Source organism: Accipiter gentilis, chromosome 22 (assembly GCF_929443795.1).
Source record: "Accipiter gentilis chromosome 22, bAccGen1.1, whole genome shotgun sequence".
Taxonomy (NCBI): domain Eukaryota; kingdom Metazoa; phylum Chordata; class Aves; order Accipitriformes; family Accipitridae; genus Astur; species Astur gentilis.
In genome coordinates, this window is record NC_064901.1 from 23,650,475 (window position 1) to 23,671,934 (window position 21,460).

A 21,460-nucleotide genomic window follows, 5' to 3' on the forward strand; every position below is an offset into this window, starting at 1 on the left:
GTAGGTTATGTGACAGCTGATTTAGTTACCTTTCTCTTATTCCCTTCTGCCACAGAAAAGGAGTCGGGCACAGTGGTGTAGGGAATTTTCCATGGATACGCAGAAAGCCATTGTCTAATCAGGAGTGTTAAAGGCTTTCCTGCCTCCCAGGTCTGTCTGCTCCCAAGGAAAGTCTGTAGCTCCCCAAGCCTAGACTTTTGCAAACGGCGCAGGACACACAGATTAGAGGAGAAGCTTGTGTTTTGGTCATAAACAATTTATTTTATTTCAAATATGTGCCCTTGTTGATGCAACAATGATGTCTGGAGAATCATGTCCTCCACCAACCAAAGAGAGAACTGATTTGGAAATCTTCCACCTGACTTATTTGCTGATGATACCTTGACACCTCCTCCCTCTTCCTCCTCGGCAGCTGAAAGTATGGCTCAGAGTGAGCATAAACTCGCACCTTATTCTGAAATGGCTAAAAATACAGTGAACAAAGAATTAGTAAATCAACCATTCAGGGAGGCAGAGGGCTATGAATATATAGACAAATATGAAATATCTTATTGGGATTTTTAGCGATTTTTTTTTTTCCTGCAAGTAAGATTAAAAACCACTTTAGTGTCCTGCTGTTCCTTCCTCCTCATTCCCTCCTCATCCCCTGACAGAAATAAACAATTTAAAAAATGCTTGATGTTCCTGATGTTTTTTATAAACATTTAAAATCCTGTCCCTCTCCTTCCAAAAAAGCAGATAATGTGGTATGGAGTGAACAAGACTGGACAAAGCATGAGTTTCAGATGGATGAATTGCTGATTATCTCTTCTTACTATTTGGTACGGGTCTGTGCTTTGCATTTCCATTGACTTAGATCATAAGACATGAAGCAAGTTATTTTGGATGCTGATGCCAATCTGAGCATTAAGGAAAAACTAACAGTGCCTGGGTCCTGGTACAGGTGGTCATGGACTCATGGAAGTTTCTTGGTTTAATATTTACACGGATGTTTTAAAATTATGGTCTGTGAAATATTTTCTCCAAAGATGCTCCTATATTTGAGGAAAAAAAAAATAATAAAAGAACCCTTGATCCAAATCCCACCTCTTTTTAAAAGTCTTGTTAAAAATTTTGATTCATCAATTTATCTTAGCACACTTAAAAGCAGAATAGAGAATAATGACATTTTTAAAAAAAGAAAAAGATGCTGATCTCTACGGAGACCGTCGCTCTTTTTTCATAAGTAAATGACACTGAATGGTGCGGATTCGATTCTTTGCTGGGGCAAACTCTGGCTGAAGTTTTAGTGTTGACTCATACCATTTCATTGCCTTTTCAAACTCTTCCTATAAAGAAAGAAAGAAGATTGCAAAGAGTCAGATTCTAAAAAACAGTAAACATTTGTATTTTCTATGCCTTTCCCGCCCTAAGTAGTTGAGTAGTATGGTACGCACAAAAGTAACTGAACCAATCCTTGTGGTTTAAGATTCCACCCCCCTCCCCAATAACTCTGTTATTTTCTTGGGCTAATGACCCAATTCTGCATACTCCATGGAAGGGAGTCAAAATCACTGCTGAGCATTACTGACCAATGCTCTTGCCTTCTCCTATTAATAGCAGATCTTAGCATTCTTCCTGTAAAAGTAACTTTTAAAAACAGATTTCAGTCAGAATTTACATACATCAAAGCTTTATAATCTTGGACAATGCAAAAACATCAACTCTGCCAAGAAGCTAACATTTTTAGGAAGAACTTGAAATTATTTTTAAAAGATTACTCAAAGTAAAGAAAGTAAAAAAAACCCCCAAAACCCTGAACAAACAAAAAAGCCCCAAACTTCAAGAGCATACAGTAGCTACACAATTTCAATTGATAAGCTGGACTCCAGAATGGTAGTAAGAAGCGTTTGTGCTGAAATAACATCTATTTTTATATAGCTGAAATCTAATTACCTATGCCACTCTGCTTTTTTATTAACTAGGAAAGCACACCAACATCCAATAGTGTATTAGAAGAAAAATGAAAGGGGAAAAGACCCAAAACATTCCCGTTTTTTCAGTCACTTTTAACACTGTTTTTGTTCTCTTAAGTTCCTTTTCTCAGTAACTTTATTTGTACAGTAAAGATAATATTCATTTCTAGCCACATTATAAACACTAATTAGATCAATGTGAGTTGTAAAGTCTTGATTTTTTAAAAAGTGTATTTTAATACCGTTTCAACAGGAATTACACAGAAAATCCCACATTAGGCTGTGGAAGCACTGACAAACAGCAATGAAAACAAGAATCAGATTTTTCCATTTTTAGATGTAATCATTTACATTTGCTGTGATCTGATACTAATTTTGATGTTCCTTTAGGTTCCCACATCAATAGTTTCTACAGCATTCATCCAAAGCTCTCAGTCCTTAACATGGCCAACTGTTTCCCCTTTGTAAGGCAACTTACTGAAAAGTTTTGCAAATAAAGGAATACTGGCCTCTATAATGCTCTACTATTAATCAGCGCGACATCTTCTACAGCCTGTTGGTCAGTCAGATCTCAAATACAGCAGGTTAAATATGACATAAATAAACTAACTTGTCTTTACGTTAGTATAATTTGATCCAGAAGATAAATTTTGTCCTGTGGCTACAGTCGATATGGGGCTTCACTGAGAGACCTCTTGGATCCAGGGAGAATGAAGTTATCCTTAGGCACAGCGCTAACTTTAAAAAGACACTGGCAACTCGAGCATCAAACTTAATTTCTTTCAAACAACTGTCAGAAATAATACCTTAATAGAACAAAGTTATGCCTTTCTTCAGTTTGTTTCCATTGTGTGTTTGACAGTACTGTGCATTTTGACTCTTCTCAACCCTGATAGCCATAATACATGATTACCTGCTCAACTTGCCCTGTTATCTCTGTGATCCCCTCAACCACAGGAGCAAAACGTTAAGGACAAATCTATGACAAGTGCTGAAAACTGGCAGGAATACATAGGAATATGTGTAATTGAAAATACTTTCGACACAGGCATATATATCTGCCGTGTCTCAGTTTAATGGTGCCTTTTTTACCCTTCAAATAAACTGGCCCTGCTAAAGATAAGGATGAAACACACAAGAACCAATCCAGCATTAGTAAGATAAAAGGAATGAACAGTTTGTGTTCAGGGTAAGCACTGAAAGCTAAATTGCAGATTAGAATATATAGACAGTATGAAGAAATTTGAGTTCCATCTGTGAATTATTTTGGGTGTTGATAATCCAGATATTGAAATTAGACTTCCTTTGTGTTTGTTCATCACAGCTGTGAACGGGGTTTTACTTATTATGCTAAACTCAGCTCTTCAGGACAGAGACCCAATTTATCATTATTTTTCCAGCATTATAAAAATATCCTGTGTTTAGATGGGCAGTCAACCAAAATTATCAATTGTCTGCTACTGTCTTAACAAACCTTTGCAGACAGCATTCTGAAGCCAGCTTATAAAAATATTGGCCTTCAAGTGCTAAATGAGTAATAAGAATAAAATGAGTAATAAGAGTTTTGGCATTCAAAAAAAATATTCTTTCTTGTTGATCCTACCCCAATTTCTTGAGTGCTGCTCCTCCAAAATTATTCAAGAGAGTAAGGATATTTTTTTTTAGAGAGAGAGAGAGAGAGAAAGAGATACACACAACATACACACACACATATACACTATACCAAAGACAAGCCATAACTAGGTGGCAGCATACTCACCATTGCTACGTAGACATTTGCCAGTGTGAAATGATTCACCACAAAGTGTGGGGCTATCTCCACGGCCATGGTAGCCACAATGATGGCATCATTCCAGAGTTTTGCGTTGTGGAAGATGTTTGCTAGGCTTATTAGTGGTACATCCTGGAAGAGAAGAGCAAGCGATAAACAGTGAGATTCTTTCCATTGAAACTGTCTCGGGATCAGCAAGACAAACAGAAGACTCCACCACCTGGCTGCTCTCACTTGGCTACTGCCCACTCTGCTATCTGGTGACTTTGACAAGGATAAGTCAGACCTATTTTAATATAAAAGGGCATTTGGACCTGAGTTATAAACAACAAAACCTCACATACACACATCTCTTCACAGTAGTAACAAACACTACTGTTGCACAAACAACTAAAAAATTAACTCACTTAAGTGTCCTAGTATGTACCTTTAGATGCTTTTACACTACTTTTCTCCCCAAAGATGAGATGCCTTCTCAGAGACAAGAAAAGCTGTTTGACCACACTCCTTCAGCTCTTGCATAACAGGGGAAGGAATACGAATAAAAGGGGACAGCAGGGAAGTGAAAAAAGGGTCTAACCATTAGTGCAACTGACACACTGCTTTTTATCCTGCCTCTGCCACAGAATTCCTATATGATGCTGGATAATAGCTATAAATAAGTTTTTTTCAGCTAGTCACTGATGGTATGTTTTTTATTTCCTGGATTTCCCGACTGTGACCTTGTCTGACTGATAAAACTGTTGAGCCCTGACAGCCATAACAGACTCTTTGGGAGCTGAGCTTCACACCTTCAAAGGACAAAATACTGTTTAGTAGCAAGTCTTAGGTGCCCTCAACAGGACACTAAAAAAATTTTGAATGTATTTGATTCTTGCCTCTTTGACCTCTACAAAGCAGGGAGTACCTTTGGTGGATAAGTCATTCATGTTTGCAAAGCAGATATTACAGAAGTCAGAATCACAAAAGAAGCCCACAGGAAAATTAATTACCTTTTATTTACATGAGAAAGGCAAGAGAAAGTAGCAAGAGTGCATAAAACCAATGAGGAGGATAAACCAAAACATTAAATAGCTGTTTATTCAGCGCTAACTCTCACTGAGTTCAAGTTGCAGATGTATCTTTACAAGACCCACAGTTTTCTCTGGAGGCTGCTTCAGCATGGAGGATAAAAACAAGGCACAAATTCAGAAAGTCACCCAGTCCCAAGCAACTTTCTATCACATTTCTAGAAAATAGCGCTACTAGACCATAAACTTTCCAATCCATACTCTGACCCTTACAAGTCACACAGTTAAGGATGCCATTTCTGAGGAACCATTTCCAGTTACATAGAAAGCCAGGAAAATAAGCAAGAGCTTGTTGCATTAGATCTTGATTCCAACCTTGTTTTGAAAGGACAAGTGCAAAAAGACACAGATATAGGGGACATAAGATACATAGGATGTGCATTTCTGAGTTGAGGCATTTCTACTGTTAATGGCTAAATCCTCCTAATAATATCCTGAGAGCGTAAACTGCTTTGTCTCTCGATTTCCAGAGAAGGATTTAAGACCAAGATTCAAAATGGAGTACATATTTTGCAGTGCTGCACAATTTGTTGCTCAGGTCCCAAAGCAAAACCTGCAATGTTGAGTGAGGAGCCTCCATTGCATTTATCAGTTTGCAAGGGGGATCTTGGTGTATAAGAATAGGCATTATAATGCTCAGCATACCATGTGGCAAGGTGAAGGATACAAACTTCTGAAACTGAAACTCTAATCAGAAGATTGCGTCCAAAGTACTGCCTTTTTTGGAGTAAAGCACAGAACTGCTGCACAAAGTCAAGCAGTAGTGTGCGGCTGAGATTCAGAGCCCAAACACTTAAGATTTAAGCATTTAAGTTCTTGGTTTAAATATCACCTCTTACCCCTCTTTCAAAGGACAACCAGAAGATATACTCCCCACATCTTAGGTTAGAAAACTTGTCCAGACAAAGGCTGATGAAGATTCAAAGTCCTATATAAGAGGGTTCAAACCCGTGTTGCCCAGAGAGGTGTCAAACCCACTGAACTGCAGGGAGTTCCACTGAACCTCTTTCGCAGTTGTCTGTCTTCAATATTATTTTTTAAAAAGAGACAGTCCACACTAAACAGGCGGTGAAAGTCTTGAGGTTTCACCACAACTAGCTAATATCTAATACATTATAGACACTTAGTACACACAGGGTTGGCCTTAATAGTCCATGAAAGCTCTACTGTGACAAGCAAAACATTATTTCATCTTAGTGGGCACATGTGTACGCACCTTCATGTGATGGGGTGCATAGTGCAATGCTTGCCGTAAGCAATCAATTGCCTTCTTTCCTTGGCCTTTCACCCTCCAGTAAAGAGCTGCCATGCTAGAGAGGACCCATGAAGTCTGATTCTGGCAAAAGAAGAACAAAAACCAGTCACGTAAACACCTGTAGTGAACAGCCTTCCTGCCTTTCACTCTTCCAATTTATTTGATATATTGAGTTAGAGGGTGTTACACTAAAAAATAGCATTAAACTATTTCAAAGCAGCAAAAAGTTTCTCATCTACCAACATATATGCAATTAGCCAGGTAAATGAAATTGCCAAATGAAACAAATTCCAAATGCAACATCATTTTCTTAAGAAAGGAATAGCAGCTAAATAGCTTTAAGCCCAACATAAAGCAGAAAATTTAGCTAAGGTAGCTGATTGGACTCATAGGCTCTCTGTAGTCACTGGAAAGAGAAAGGATGCTCTGGGATGCAGCTCAGAGCAGAAGCCTGAAAAGCCTGGCTGATTAAGTTTGGTGTCTTTAGCTGTCTGACTCCCATGTCACATGTTAGAAAGGAAAATACTATGTGCTTGAATTCTGTGGACTCAGATACAGTAAATGAATGTTTATGCTCACACATGCAATTAGATAAGTAGCCATCTTTATTTGTTTGATTAGCTCTTGTGAATACTGAATGAGACTGGTAGACAGAAGAACTGCACTTTATTTCTAACACAGCTAGCCTGACTGAGAATTCTGTTTCTGGTCTCGGCTTATTTGGATAAAGCTTGCTGTCTGCAGGGGGAACTGTAGCATGTAAGAGAAAAACTTAGTTTCTTTTCACTTTAGATGTATATCAAGTCTTGTAGCATAAACATAAGAGTAACATCTTTACTTTCTGGGAATGACAAAGCTATATTGGCTTTAGTTTCACAGCCTAGTAAATTCCTCAGATGGCTTTTGGTAGAATAGGCTAGAAGCACTGTTTTGGTTGAGCCCTCTTTTCTCTAGTAGTTTGGAACATCCTGCCCACTAGCTGTAAACATATAACAACAATCCCTGCATTCTTATCTACCTTGTAGATCCGGGGAAAATTATGCCCCTAATCACCTCCTCCTAAGGACCTCAGCTGAGGTCATCATGTGCTGTCCTTGGTGGCCTTTATCTAGCTAGAAAGCTTGGCTTTCCTCGGGGAGACCAGGTACCACGTGCAAGGCTGGACTTCAGTTCTCCCCAGAGAAAGCCAAGCTTTCTACCTAGATGAAGGCCGCTAAGGACCTCAGCTGAAGTCATCACACGCTATCTGAGCACATCTGACGCTTCAGTCCAACGCTGCATAAGGTAAGAGGCAGTAGGCAGAGAAGAGACAAAGCCCCTGCCTGTCAGCTGTCTGGCTGCTGCATGCCAGGAGCACAACTGGAGAGTTGAGCCATGGCTTAACTCACTTTCTATAAGCTCCAAGTCAATGCAGCACAAAAAGAAAGACTGAGAACTGTTGAAATAGTTTAATATATATCAACAACCAGCAACACTGCTTACTACAGGGCTGGAAACATTGGGAAATTTGACAAGCTTAGGTTTTAGGAGAGAGATATGCAAGACACTTGACAGTGTAAGCACAGGATACAGCTCAGCAAAATACCTGGGAGGGCATTACTGAATAGACACAAATCCCTGCTCCAAGTACCAATATGTTCCTTGACTGGGATTTCAGACAAGCGGTTCGAGACTGAACTGACCATTACATGAGTCATGAGCACGAAGCCCAGGCTTCTCATTTTTCTCATTTACACGTACCTTTTCCAAAGCTTTGGCTATTCGAGTACCAACTTGTTCTAATGACTGTGGTGAGTACTGGTCTTTGCCCAGATTCTGTAGCACCTGCGGAAGAGGAAGAACAAGTGCTTAGATGCTGGAACCTAGTAAGAGATGTCCCTCACTTGGTTGCTTTCCCCCCCCGCTTTTACAAACACTGTAACCTGTTCCAACCTGAACATCACTGTCTATCTTGAGTTAATACTATCTGTATCATCACACAGTGTTATAACTCCATGGCACCAAATACTAAGAATGGTAGAAGTTTATGTATGCTCAGTTGGACTTTTCTTTCACCAATTCATCCATCAAGAGCTATATATACAAAGACACTAACAGTGTTTTAGGATTTCCCTCAGGCCAGATCGTAGATGGCTGGGAAAACATTCTGGCAAAATATTGCTTTCAGCTTGCATTGTTCTTGCAGTTTTATCCAGCCATTCACTCACTGAAAGTCACTGAACTAAATGTGCCTTGAATTTGCCATAGTACGCCCATTTTTGTGTGACAGCCTTCCAACTCTGGCATACCTCTTTCAGTTGACTTTCTCCAGTGTAATGCAAGCTGGCCCGGCTAGAGACACCTTGCAGGTGGTCCAAAGTATGCATACTGGCTGGTAGATTTGGGTTACAAAGGGGTTCCACGGCTGGTTCTTGCAGCTGTGTGGCAAAATCAATGTGTTCTGTAATGCTACAAAGGTCATAAAACAAGTTGAATCATTCAGGAGAAGAAAACAGAAGAGTCATTACAAAGTTCTCTAGTGAGCGTAAACTGCCCAGAAGCTGGCAGAATCTCATTTGAGTAGCTCAAGAAGCAAAAGAAACTGGATCTTCCATCTGCACTTGCACTTTTCTTTGCAAGTCCATTGATAAAATATCACCTAATGTTTTCAAACTACTCTGAAATCCTGGCAGTTCTTTCTTACTTTAAAGAACACTTAAATCTTCAGTTTATGCACAGAGGGCCATGTAACTGTCTTGCTTTGTGTGAGTAACTTATTTAAGGTTCATATACAAGATACTTACTCAATGTTTTTAGCAGAAACAGCAAGCCATGTGCTGGCTACAGTTGTAAGCTCTACCCTGCGGAGTTTCAGGCATTCATCAGGACTTGGCCAGCCAAGACTACGATAATCACGTCTTTTTCCTTCAGGGGAAGAAAAAAAAAAAAAAAAAAGAAAAGAAAAAGAGGAAACTGTCTGTAAGCAGAAAAACATGCTACTTCAGTACAATGATGTACAAAATACTTTAGACCAGTGGACACATTCCCTATATTATAAAAGTCACGGTCCTGCAGCCAGATTTCTTTAAGAACATTCCTGAACCTAAATGGACTGAATAGAACTTGTGGGATCCGAAGACAGAACTGGATCCTACGCAAGACAGATAAGGAGGTGGAGTTTTAAAATGTTTCATTACACTTTTTCAATAGCTACACATTAAGAACAATCGCCACTCTTGTTTACAGGTAATGCTTCTACTTAAATGTCCTTAAAGAAAGTTCACAAGTGAGTCATCATTTATGTTCTACAGCTACAGTAAAAACTAATAAAAGTTGATTGCTCCATCTTCTGACAATCCCAGGTGAAAAATACTGCTGTTTCTTTGCCATGAATATTGTTTCAGACAGACAAGGGCTTTTACTGCATTCTTATACTCAAGATAGCAACATTTCTGAAACTATTAAGCAATTACACTTCAGCCCTCCCATTTTGGAGAGGAGTAAACTGAGGCAGGGAAAGGTTAACTAACTTCCTTTTTGTTAACAAATAGATCATTAGGAGAAACAAGAACCAGATCTTCACATTTGAACCAAAGCCTACTGAAATCTTTCCCTTACATTTGGTGGATACTGTATCAAGTCCTAGGAACCTAGCTTGAGTTAACTGTTATATCCTCTCGTATCAGAAACATCTGAACTGTTTGGAACATAAGAAAAATTCATTGTAGCCATAAGTTTGCACAGTGGGAAGCCACGTTTAACAACATGCCAGTCTATCGCACCAGTTATGTAGGCAGTATTTCAGTATTTATTTCTAGTTACCTGAAATGTTGCCCATTTGGATGCAAATCCTATTTCCCATCCAAGGTATAGTATAATGCTTCACCGTAATTTTGCAAAATAATGATGAAATCTGTAATACCATGTCTTTTGTAAAGTATTCTGATTAAAGGAAAATTAACTTCAAGAAATACTGGGAAACTTCAGAGGGGAATGATCAGTTCTCATCACCACCACTGTGAGCTACCTGACTGTGAGTTCTTATTTGCATGAATGGCGAAAGATAGCGAGAGGTATGGAAACACTACACAGAGACGGTTCAGTTATCTGAGAGGCAGTCAAACACAGGACAGCTAGCGTCATTACCCTGTTCTACCAGGAACTCCCCAGGTGACCTCCAATATGTTACTTAAACTTTTGATTATTTAGTTCTTGTAAAGAGGATGTCAGCGGACTCTGCCTCACAGGAGTGTTAGGAAGATAACTGCTTTACAACTGAGGGATGCTATGTAATAAAGCCACAAAAGTAGCTCAGGGGAGAGAAGATACATCAAGGAAAGGACAGGTGTGTACTCATAAACGATAGTCTGTTTTCATGTAATCCTCCCCCCCTATTTAAATATTTAATTCAGTAACTTACATTTGTCAGATGTTAAAAAAGAAGCTTGTTAAAGATTTAATGTAAAAGCCTTGAAAACTTGGTATCACTTTCTAGGTCATCAAATTGTCAATGACTAAGATGTACGGGAGAACCCATCTTCGCTTACACATCAGCCCTATGACATAGAGATTTTACCTCCATTGAAGTCAAGGTAAGACAAAAAGCATGCGGGTCAATTACTTTGGTTCTCTTCCTTGGCATTATTAAGTTCCAGCAGCTCTAAACTTCATCCCAAGTAACCATGTGCTGATGATTTCTGTCCACCTAAACACACCAGTGGAACTAGCTTGCACCATAATAATAGACCACTCTCCAATTCTGTCCCTCAACTAGCAAAAACTCCACCTCTCTCTCCATACCACCTCATCTATGTTGGTGTAAAACTCTACTCTTCTGTAACTCCAGGCTTCTGGAAAACAATCTCCAAGTTTTCTCTTATAATATCACCAAACCAATTACAGCACAACACTTAATTTTTTTAAAATTTTATTTTTATTAGACCAAGTTTTCTGCCTCTTGTTTTTGAGTTGTGTCTGATGTTTAGTAAGCAAGCAATTCAAGCTCTCATCCTGTGTTTGTCCCTGAAGGGGTGTGTCTCATCTGATTAAAACTGAAGGAGCAGAGAAGTTAGTTTAAGAAAAAGATCATTAAACTCCCCCTCTCTCTTCTACTACTTCTACTCACAACTGCTGCCTCTTTCATTCTCCACTCTTACCACCTCATCCCCAGAAGTTCTGGGAATTAACTAGAAAGTTTTCATTCAGCAGATAAAGTTATGCTGCACTCTTCATGAAGAAGGTGCAGATGGAAGAGATTTCTAATTTTTCCACATACTCATCTAGAAGGCATATTTCACTACATAATCTTTGTGATGCATATTCCTAGTAATAAATCAGTGTAATATAAAAGCTGCAAAGGAAAAACCAGAGTAATACAAAAGCTGCAAATGACTTGCTTTCTCTAGAAGCAGCAGGTTACCTATTGGTCCAGGAGAAGGTATCTTTGGTCCACTGATCTCCAGGGCAGTTTGGTAAAAGTTTTCATTTTCTCCACTAGTAGCTTCTTCCCCGTTTCTCCCAGCTGGCTCCTGGAGATCCAAGCTTTCAGCTTTTGGCTTCTTTAAACGTTTGACCTGAAAAGTGATCTACCAAAAGAACAGTATTGGCAAGGTTAACAGTAAGAAACACCATGAATGTTATCAGCTCCAATACACTACTTGTTTTAGCCCAAAGATTCAGTTTCAAAGACGATACAGATGAGATCTTTCTCCCTCCCTTCCCATCTCAACCCATTCTCTGAGCCTGCTCACTTTCAACTGCATCACACCATGCAAACAAAGTACACAACTTCAATCTCCAACATAGGAGAAAAGCAGTTTAACTGCTGGAGAACTAGCATTTTTCATTATTTTATTAGTAACATGATGACAACAGGTACTTCATTGTTTTCATGCTAACTGGAACTTTTATTTAGAAACTTCTCTCCTTTGTAACTGTGAGCAAGAAGTTTGAAGGCACACAGCATCGTTCAATACCTAAGCTCTTGCTGCTGATAATCAAGACTTACGATCATAGAATCATTTAGGTTGGAGAAGACCTTTTAAGATCGAGTCCAACGGTAAACGTAACACTGCCAAGTCCGCCACTAAACCATGTCCCTAAGTGCCATGTCTACCTCCAGGGATGGTGACTCAACCACTTCCCTGGGCAGCCTGTTCCAATGCTTGATAACCCTTTCAGTGAAGAAATTTTCCCTAACGTCCAATCTAAACCTCCCCTGGCGCAACTTGAGGCTGTTTCCTCTCATCCAACCACTTGTTACTTAAGAGACCAAAACCCACCTCGCTACACCCTCCTTTCATGTAGTTGTAGACAGCAACAAGGTCTCCCCCCAGCCTCCTTTTCTCCAGACTAAATGATGTCACTTTTAGCGACACAGAGGCCTTTCCTTTAGAAAATGGATTAAAGCTCCTTGTTCATTTCACACAAGCCATGAACCAGCTCTTTTAGGCCCACAGGGGAAGTTTCTATATATATTCCAATGTTAAACCCCCTGAACTGTCCTCATCTTTCCCTCCTCCACAATAGTAAGTTGGTACAAGACTTAAGTAAACTCATCCAAACTTACCCATTCAGCTTCATCATCATCACCACAGTCCCCAAAACAGGAGCTAGCCAGTCCATCCTGAGATCCCTTCTTTAGGACCCGGATTCCCTGCAAGTCCATCCGACGGCCTTTTACCTCCAGCGCCCCTTCAAAAGCTTCCTGAGGCCAAGAGTTTTCAAACTCATCCACCAGAGCCAGCATCTCTTCAGACATCTGATCATCTTCTAACCCCTCCATTCCTTCTGAACCATTGCTTTCTGCAGTGACTGCGTCTAAGAGAGAATACCATAAAATCTTCAAAAATTCCCTTCCTGCTGCTTCCACAAATCGTATAAAAAGGATCTTTCTTCTGTGACCTGACTTTTCCACTTGCACAAACCAAATATCACTGACTACACACTGCACTCTGCAAATGGAGAGGGGGACTGAAGAATGCAGACTTCTGCACTGCAAAGAAGCATCAACTGTTGCTTCAAAAATCAACACCTCTAGACCACTTTCATCAGTTGCCTTTCCAAACCAGAATTCTGCCTGTTTGAGGGAGTTAACAGGTGGTGTCTTCTCTACATATGTGCATTAAACACTGAATAAAGCTCTCTGTACCTTAACCATAGACACTGTTCTTCTTCCCTTCTGTCTGGCACAGCTGATACAGAATTCACTGAGGTACAACCAACATGCGTTTGTAGAGCCTTGCAAAAAACTACATCCTTTAGCTTGGAAAGCATCTAAACCTCAATCTCACTTTTTGATTTAAGGCATTTTGACTTTAGACTTGGAGAAGAAGAACAGCGAACAGAAGGAAACCAGTTTTAAGGGTTACTTGCCACTTTATAGACAGAGGGGGAGAAAATGTAGTTTCTTTGAGGAAAGACGACAGCTCTTCTGAAAAATCTAGAAACTGATTCATTTGCCAGCACTGATTTCGTAAGGCTGACTTACTTTCCAGTCTCAAGAAGGAGGGATCCCTTGCTGAACTCTGAGTAAGGACTTCTGGATCTTCTGTACCTCCCTCAGAGTGTCCTTCTGCTACTGCTGTAACTGACTCATGGTGGTCATCAAAGTATTTCTCCTTGTCATGGCTGCCATCTGGATTTTTCTCATGACAGTGGCCTGAAAGAGAAAAGTTTACTGATACACCATGTAAGACTGCTTCTCCTGGATACAAGCACAGAAGCTGCAGTGAGGAAGCTACAGCCTTCTAGTATTCTACATATGATTTAACAGAATAATTCTACAAGGTATCAAAGACTTCATTCAGTGATTAAAAAAGCTGATCTGCCTCTTGACAAGGCAGATCACCTAAAACAGTTAAAGGAAACAACGCTATTAGGTATACACTGTGAACTACTAATGAAAGAAAAAGCAGGTCTCTCTTGAGGGAAGGTTGCACAGTTGGTAGAAAACTACTGTGTGCTGATAGCCACTCCAATGAGCATTCCCAAGATATATTTTTAGTGACGCTGCACTATACGTGGGAGTTGCCTGCCATATGAACTTACACTTAGACACCATAATGCTCACCGTGCTTACATGCAAGTGAAAAAGGGCCAAGGTAGACTGATACAGGATTGCCAGGCTCTGACCTTCTGTGCCAGCAATAGACAGTACATAGGTAAGGTGAGCTCATTAAACAGACAGACAAAAGCTATAGGTATTAATCTGCCAAAAATCAGAAGTTTATTCAGCTGAAAATTTAACATCTATGATTCTGTGGTCAGGTTACAGGCTCAGATTCCACCAAATACAATGATCTAGGAATAACATTGGAAAAATACAAACATAGAGCCAGTAATGAGCAGACAAAAAAAAAAGTGCAAACTTGCAACACTAGCCTTTGAGCATCCTTCAGTGAGACACTGTTAAGCTTTCGGAGAGCTAGCCACCTACAACTTTATAGCATTATTTTTGATCTCAAAATACATTTTGACTGAAGATCTCACATTTTCTAATAATTACTTGCCAGACTTCCAGGGCAAGAAGCATTTGGAGAGCTGCTCCCCCTGCCAACCCCCAGAGCTGCACAGGCAGGGACAGGATTCCCCTCACGTGCCAGAGGCTGGGAGCTGCCCCAAATCCCACTGCACAGCTATGGGACCGAGACACGGACCGCAGCACCTATCGTCACATGGGAAGCCTGGCACCACAGAGAAAAACATACACCATGTACAAAGCTGCTGCTCTCAAATCCCTCCTTCCTGTATTTCAATCACATGTGAGTGAAAATAGTGTACATACACAAATGAGTTAAGAAGTAGGTAGTGAATCAAAGAAAGCTTAAATGAAATGCAAGATTCTCAAGTATGTTCCCCATTCTATCCTCATGAATACAAATTGTATTGCTCCACACATATAGAAAGTATTATTTTTTTCAACTGGCAGCATAAAATATGAGGAATGTGAGTAAAGTAGATCAGTGACTCCCTTCTTCTCCATGCAACAATCCCATGTTACAGAAGAAAAGTTTTAGGTCTCACTCTTTTATCAGGCCAGCATGATGAGTGGATGGTTGTAACTCTTGTGTAAGGGTAACCTGTCCCACCGCTTCTCAGCAACGCAAAACTATAGCTTTTTGCTGTATGCTCTCTGCTTTTGCATCTGTGAACACTCAGGTGGCATCTCTGGAGGAGAAACAGACCAGTATTTTTGGGGTGCGTGTGGGTGCGTCACCAAAATCAAATAGAACTACATTCAGAAACCCTCTGTAAAAACTATTTCTTGCCCTACCTTTTCTGCTCTATATAAAAGTAAAACTTATGAGTAAATATACAAACCAGAAGCAGTTAACTTAATAAACTCTTCTAAAATCTGCCACACGGTTATACTCTGCCTTTCCTACTCTATCAGTCATTGACTCTTTCTTTAATCCCCCTTCTTTAAAGCCACTTCCCCCCACTGTCAATAAAAAAATTAATTGGCGTCATTAAAAAAAATAATTAAAAAATCACTTCAATATATGGAGATCCTCATGTTTAATTTATGAGTAATGTGCGCACAGAAGCCTAAAGCTGAAATGAGTCCCCCTGCCTGACATCAAGCCAGCCTGATTTTGATGCAAGTCAGGTGCTTCTCAGTAATGTGATGACCACAATTCCCTTTGTTGAAGGTCAACTCATTATTAGGATAAAGAAGAAAGCAAAGGGCCTGAAAAATAGACAATTATTTTAAATTGAAATAAAAACACCAAAAAGAGAAAAAAGTGCTGGAAATAGCAGGCAGAAGGAAAAAAACATGATAGCACTTAAAATTCTACTTAAGACCAACTCTGTTAATATTAATTTACAAACACTGACATCTAAAAACAGACTAGAAGAGAGTACTAGCTTTCTTGGGATCCGAAAGCTGCTATATATAGAAACCCAAGTGCCCTAATTTTTTTCAAATTGCTGCTTTCAGTTATCTGACATTGCAAGAGAAAAAAAAAAAATGCTGTTTGAAAAACCCAATGGAAGCTCAAAATCTCTGACGAGTGTACCACGAAGCAGGTAGTACTGAAACACTGCAAGTCAGAACTTTACAGTTTGTATCAGCCAGGTGCCTGAAGACCAACGGGGAACACCACCAGGTAAGTGTGAGACTGACAAGGGAATAACGTAGCCCCAAACTCCAGGGACATTCACTGGCTGCAGAACATTAGTTTTATCATTGCAATACTTACAGCACCTTAGCCGCGTGAAGGACAAAAGTGGCTGCCACCCTACAATTTCACATTTCACATATATTCTCGTTGTCTAAATATGCACACGTGAATCTTAGGTGTAAAGTCCTGACACAGTGATATTGCAGCTACAAAACTTGGAAGCATAGTACTTGATCAGTTCAGGTTATTCCGTTCTGAAAACTTACTAGAGAAGGATCACTTTCTTGCTCATTTATTTTCTGAGAGCAGCTGTTGCCACTTTTCCTATTGATTCTGCAGAGCCAAGAAAGCTCAGAGGAAAGTGGATCAGAGTCTGTCCTACTTTGTGTATTATGAGACCTGGTTACCACATTCCACGCAGTGAAACAAAGACGCTATAGAGATGACACAAAATAAGTGTCTGGGCCTTTACTTAAGTGATAGAAATAACACAAATAAATAGTCTGATTGTGCCAGGTCAATGTAGAAATTGGGAGATAAAAAAAGAGAATAGCTCTTAAGGTATAAAACAAATCCATTGGATAGAAAAAGCAAATACAAACACTAAACTGAAGCATCGAGACCCTAGAGATTAAAAGCAGGACACAGTATTATATATTAAAGGTCTCTATTTCTCATATTGTTCTAGTTTGTAATTTTTTGGGGGCACTTGTACAACATTAGCACAATACATTTTAAATATAGAAAAGATCCGCTAGATCATCCATCCCATCTAATAGCAGCCACCATCTTGATTTTCAGGACCCGACTCAAATGTCCACCAAAGATGTGGTACCTAGTGCAGCTGGTTGGGCTAAAAAACCCCAAACAAAAAGTCAGACTTAAGTTCTTGCTTAGGAATTGGATGATTCTGAACTCTTAAGCTGAAAGCCACTTAGTGTAAGGAAAGAAATACCCAAAGTGTTGACATCTGTAGCAAGGAAGGAGGAATAGTAGGAAGGAGAAGTGATGCAGTAACTGATGAAGACTTGTTCCATCTCTAAAGGGATAACAAATATTTGTTCTGAACCATACTTCATATTGCCACATTTCTCAGAGAAGTCACACTGGGAAACAGTTATGAACTTCCCTTATTATATATAAACTTTTCTGGTACTACATGGGGATTTTTTGTTTGTTTAAGGGCAAACTTCTGTCAATTTAGGTGGCTCCACACCCTCAGACTGAAAGCCGCTTACCTAAAGCAGGGAAAGAAACATGAAAAGTATGGAAAAGAGGAAAGACGGAACAAACAACACCCCCAGTGTATCACACGGAAGTGCTGCACCTTGAGGAAGATCTTGAAAGTAATCAAACTTCACCATTAAAGCAGGTATTGATTGTTTTAAATATCTAAATTAATTGCCACTGCAGCAGTTTGTGTCTCGTGGTACATCTGGCAGAGAGAATGAGGCCTCACTAAATATTTTCACTGTTTGATTCCTATATAACCAACTTAAAATAGATGATTTGGTGCCATCAACAGCATTGGAAATAAAAAAAAGTAAAATTATCTCCAAGCGTCTTTGGTCAGCACAGAGTTTTTACTGACCTTTTATTCTTTCTTTCTCAGTGCAGAGCTTGCGAAATACAGCGTTCATAACTCCACCATCTATGTTCCAACATACTAGGTTTAAGAAAATTATTAGCTCCTAACTTCTTATGATGAGACAAACTAATTTCCTTAAATTTTCTGATACATATTTAGAAATTACAATGGCAGAATAATGCTTCAAAGCTAAAAATCAAGTCATTTAAAATGTAGGTACTGATTTTTTTCCTACCACTTGGAATAAGCAGAGCTGGATTATTTCTTGAATGATTACAAGAGTCAAGTGACTGTTGCTGTAGCCAGTGACTCGTATTAGGTTATGCAAAATGCAAGTTATCTGGAGATAAGTGTCACTTAAATGATATGCCCCTTTACAGCTAAACAATGCAAAGAGAGAACTCTACTTAATACGGATGTAAGTCAGCCTAATACCTGAGTTGTCAGAGTACAGAACAAACTGAAACCAAGCTGCCAAGAGGAGTTATTAGCTCCATACTTGTTTTTTGATGCATGCTCAAAACTAGCATCCTCCACAGTGAAACTCAGTAAAGGTAGTTCTCTTTTTTTACAGCAGGAATGGCATATCACTGAGCTTAATGGAAACAGGTTTTAATGCCTGCACGCAGATGAATAGTCTCATCTACAGACATTTCAGGAGCAGTGCATCAGTAAGCAGTTTTCTTTTTACCTTTGCTAGTCACTGCTTACACGGATGCAGAGAGACACTAGTCAAAGAGGGTCTCTCTTTACGCATGAAAATGCGTAACAATTAATGCTGCTATTAGGTCACGTGAAAACTTTAGGGGTGCTCACTGCTTGGGTGACACTATGTATTTAGAATTAGGCTAAAACATATCCACTATAGAAATTAAACTGAAAACCAGCATATTGTCACCCATTGCTTTTATAACAAGTCTTGTTCAGTGCTCCATGTCACAGGCAATATAAATTTACCAGGTTTACAAAACTAATCTGGAATGAATGAATTCACCTACCAGAACACTTTTGTGCATCTAAAACTACTAGGATCTCACGTCATCAAAATTTGGGCCAAAATAGCACCTGAAGAACTGTTTTGCTTTCAACACCATAGTGACTATACTGCAATATGACATTAACAAACTAGGGGAAGTGCTGTTTGAGAGACCATGCTTCAGACAACATATGAACCATGAGCTTTGACTTTCACGGCCATGTTAACACTAGTGATTAACACACTGCATACCCAAATTACCTTGATGTTTCAAGGTGAACATGATAATTTCCTAAAGATCTTGTGAGCCATTAAGAGCAGACATGTTATACCAATCACATATGAACAGATATCTGATTGCAAAACATTTGTTAAGGGAAAAAAAAAAAATCCATGCCAGTTATTTTGAGATGAGTTTTAAAGCAATAAGATGAGCAGTAACTAGAGAAGAGACCTATCTTTAGCAGCTATTGCTGCTCTGCTCACCTCATTTAAAAATTAACATGGTTCTATTAAGATTTTGCTCTAACATTCATGCATTCCTTTTCTTACTGTTTTCCTGGAAAAAATACATATTTATGCTTCAAAATGAATCCCATGATTGAGCTCTGAAAGCAGAAACTGCAAATCACTTATGACGGAACAGGATTGTCATCAGAAACATTACAGAAAGGTCACAAGCCATAACTGCTGAACTGCAAGACAGCACCGTGCTCCAGAAGCAATACCAAAGAAAATTTGGTGCTTTCCACACACACACGCATAAAAAAAAGAATTATAACCAAAGAGTTCTCAGTTTATTTAGTGAAAAATCATCAACAAAGTGACAAACGGACCAGGGAAGTAAAGGGAGAAGAGAATTTGAAGTTTTTAATTACAATCACCTGGCCATGCAATACTGACCTGAGAATGTCCGATAGGTCTATATTTAACTGAAGAGAAATACACAAGTCCTACTACATATTCACTGTGCGCTATAGGACCCAGGGAAAACACAAAGCAGACAGGCAACCTGTATCTGCAGAGGCCTAAAATTGTTCGAAGCCTAGTTGCAGACTTGAAAACCCAAACTGCCCACCCAGCAGTCAGTCTTGCTCTCTCTGAACCCAACAGTATCACTGCTAGTTTCAACAAGACACGACTAGGCTTCGTACAAGTAAGCGAGCGTACCTCCAGTACCTTTTGCAGTTGTAACATACTGGATAAATCACTAAAAAAACCCACCCCAAAACCACAACCAAAAGCAGTATCTACTACCTACATATCATCATAACTACTATTCTGGAATAATGAGGGACAGACTGTAGTAAGTTCCCCCTCTAGTCAAGTATTTCAAGGTAAGTATCATTATGGGTACTAGCAAAGAATGGTGAGCATATTGCCCAAAATTTAGACTAACCTTTTGGTGTGTTTTCTCTCTACACAGAAACACTGTTCATTTTCAGCTTTTTCCTTTAATATAAACCCTCCTTTGAAAAACTGGAAGTTACAGGACAAAAATAAACATTTTCAAAGGACAGAACATACTGCTAACTGAAAAGTAAAAGCTAAGTATAGAGAACAAATAATGAAAAGCAATATGTAGTATTTTAAAAGTTAATTTTCATAAACTCCTACCTCTTCTCTAAATTCCTCCCTTAGATGAGCAGTCAGTGGCCCTTCTTCAAAGATGATGAGAAGCATGCTTAAAATTGAGTAGTCAGAAGAATGTGCTACATAACAAGCTTTGGTTTGATGCATAGCAAACAACAGGATGATGTTTTATGTGGCCAAAATTTAGACTCAAGCACACAAAATGAAGCATACAAAAGTTCTTTCTTTTTTATTATTTATTCCAACAAGTTTTCAATTAAGAGGATTATATAGTAAAACAACTGTTCTCACTCATAGGGAAATAGTTTTAAAATTTGATTTGTAGCCAAAAGATGCCTCTAAATTGGCTTAGCTATAGATTTAAAGATTAGCTATTTGTCTCATTACAGCAGTCCTGATTAAACCTTTCAAAACATACAAATGCCAACAATACGTAACTAGATTTCTTGTCCATATTGAGAGAAATACCTCACCATTGCGTAACAGACCAGTCCCTGATGAACAGACACAAATTCTCCTTATGAAATACAAAGAAGTGATAAATAAAACATGGACAAAAATTTAAAGAGGAAGACAAACCTATTTAAAATAGAACACAATGCAGTTTAATAAGCGACATGCATGCAAAACATCTTGAAGAATTCAGTAGGCTACTTTATAACAGAGTACAAAATGTCGACCCCTCTCCCCAACACCTCTTCCATAGTTAAAAACAGTGAGGAGAAAATCAAAGAGGTCGACTACCTAAAGCCTTCACTCTTCCTTCCTTACCACCCACTAAGATAGGCGCTTTTTTTTTTAAATTTTTTTTTTTTTTTTTTTTTTGATGATGCACATCTAGAAGCAATAACTTGTTCTATGATGCCTGGGAATAGGCACCAAACATAGAAATATCTAAACATCTAAATTTAAACTCTCCAATCCTGTCAGTGGATAAAAGAGACTAGAAAACTTCTCTTTCAGGGGACCCTGGCTCTACATATAGACTAGGAACGTAAGTAGCACTCCAGTCTGAATTTCAGCCTGTGCCTCAGGAATAGCTTGATTTTTTTGTTTGTTTGTTTTGCGGAAAGAGGGAAAGAAAGCAAGAAAACCAAGGGCATGCAAGTTCTGAAGACAAAGGCTTGTCCTCAGTGACTTCTCCTA

At 39.1% G+C, this 21,460-nt stretch overlaps 1 protein-coding gene across 2 annotated transcripts in view; it reads right to left on the reverse strand.

Moving 5' to 3' along the window:
• Positions 1 to 246: 246 nt before the first annotated feature.
• Positions 247 to 21,460, reverse strand: part of TTC17 (tetratricopeptide repeat domain 17) — a 61,806-nt gene continuing 40,592 nt past the window's right edge. For both annotated transcript variants that reach the window (XM_049825793.1, XM_049825792.1), the window contains 9 exons: positions 13,520 to 13,690; positions 12,599 to 12,849; positions 11,450 to 11,615; positions 8,835 to 8,955; positions 8,340 to 8,499; positions 7,792 to 7,875; positions 6,013 to 6,132; positions 3,715 to 3,858; positions 247 to 1,328 (listed from right to left, as the gene is read on the reverse strand). In XM_049825793.1, coding sequence (XP_049681750.1) covers positions 1,197 to 1,328; positions 3,715 to 3,858; positions 6,013 to 6,132; positions 7,792 to 7,875; positions 8,340 to 8,499; positions 8,835 to 8,955; positions 11,450 to 11,615; positions 12,599 to 12,849; positions 13,520 to 13,690 — 1,349 coding nt within the window. In that variant the 3' untranslated portion in view covers positions 247 to 1,196. The remainder of the gene's footprint in view (positions 1,329 to 3,714; positions 3,859 to 6,012; positions 6,133 to 7,791; positions 7,876 to 8,339; positions 8,500 to 8,834; positions 8,956 to 11,449; positions 11,616 to 12,598; positions 12,850 to 13,519; positions 13,691 to 21,460) is intronic.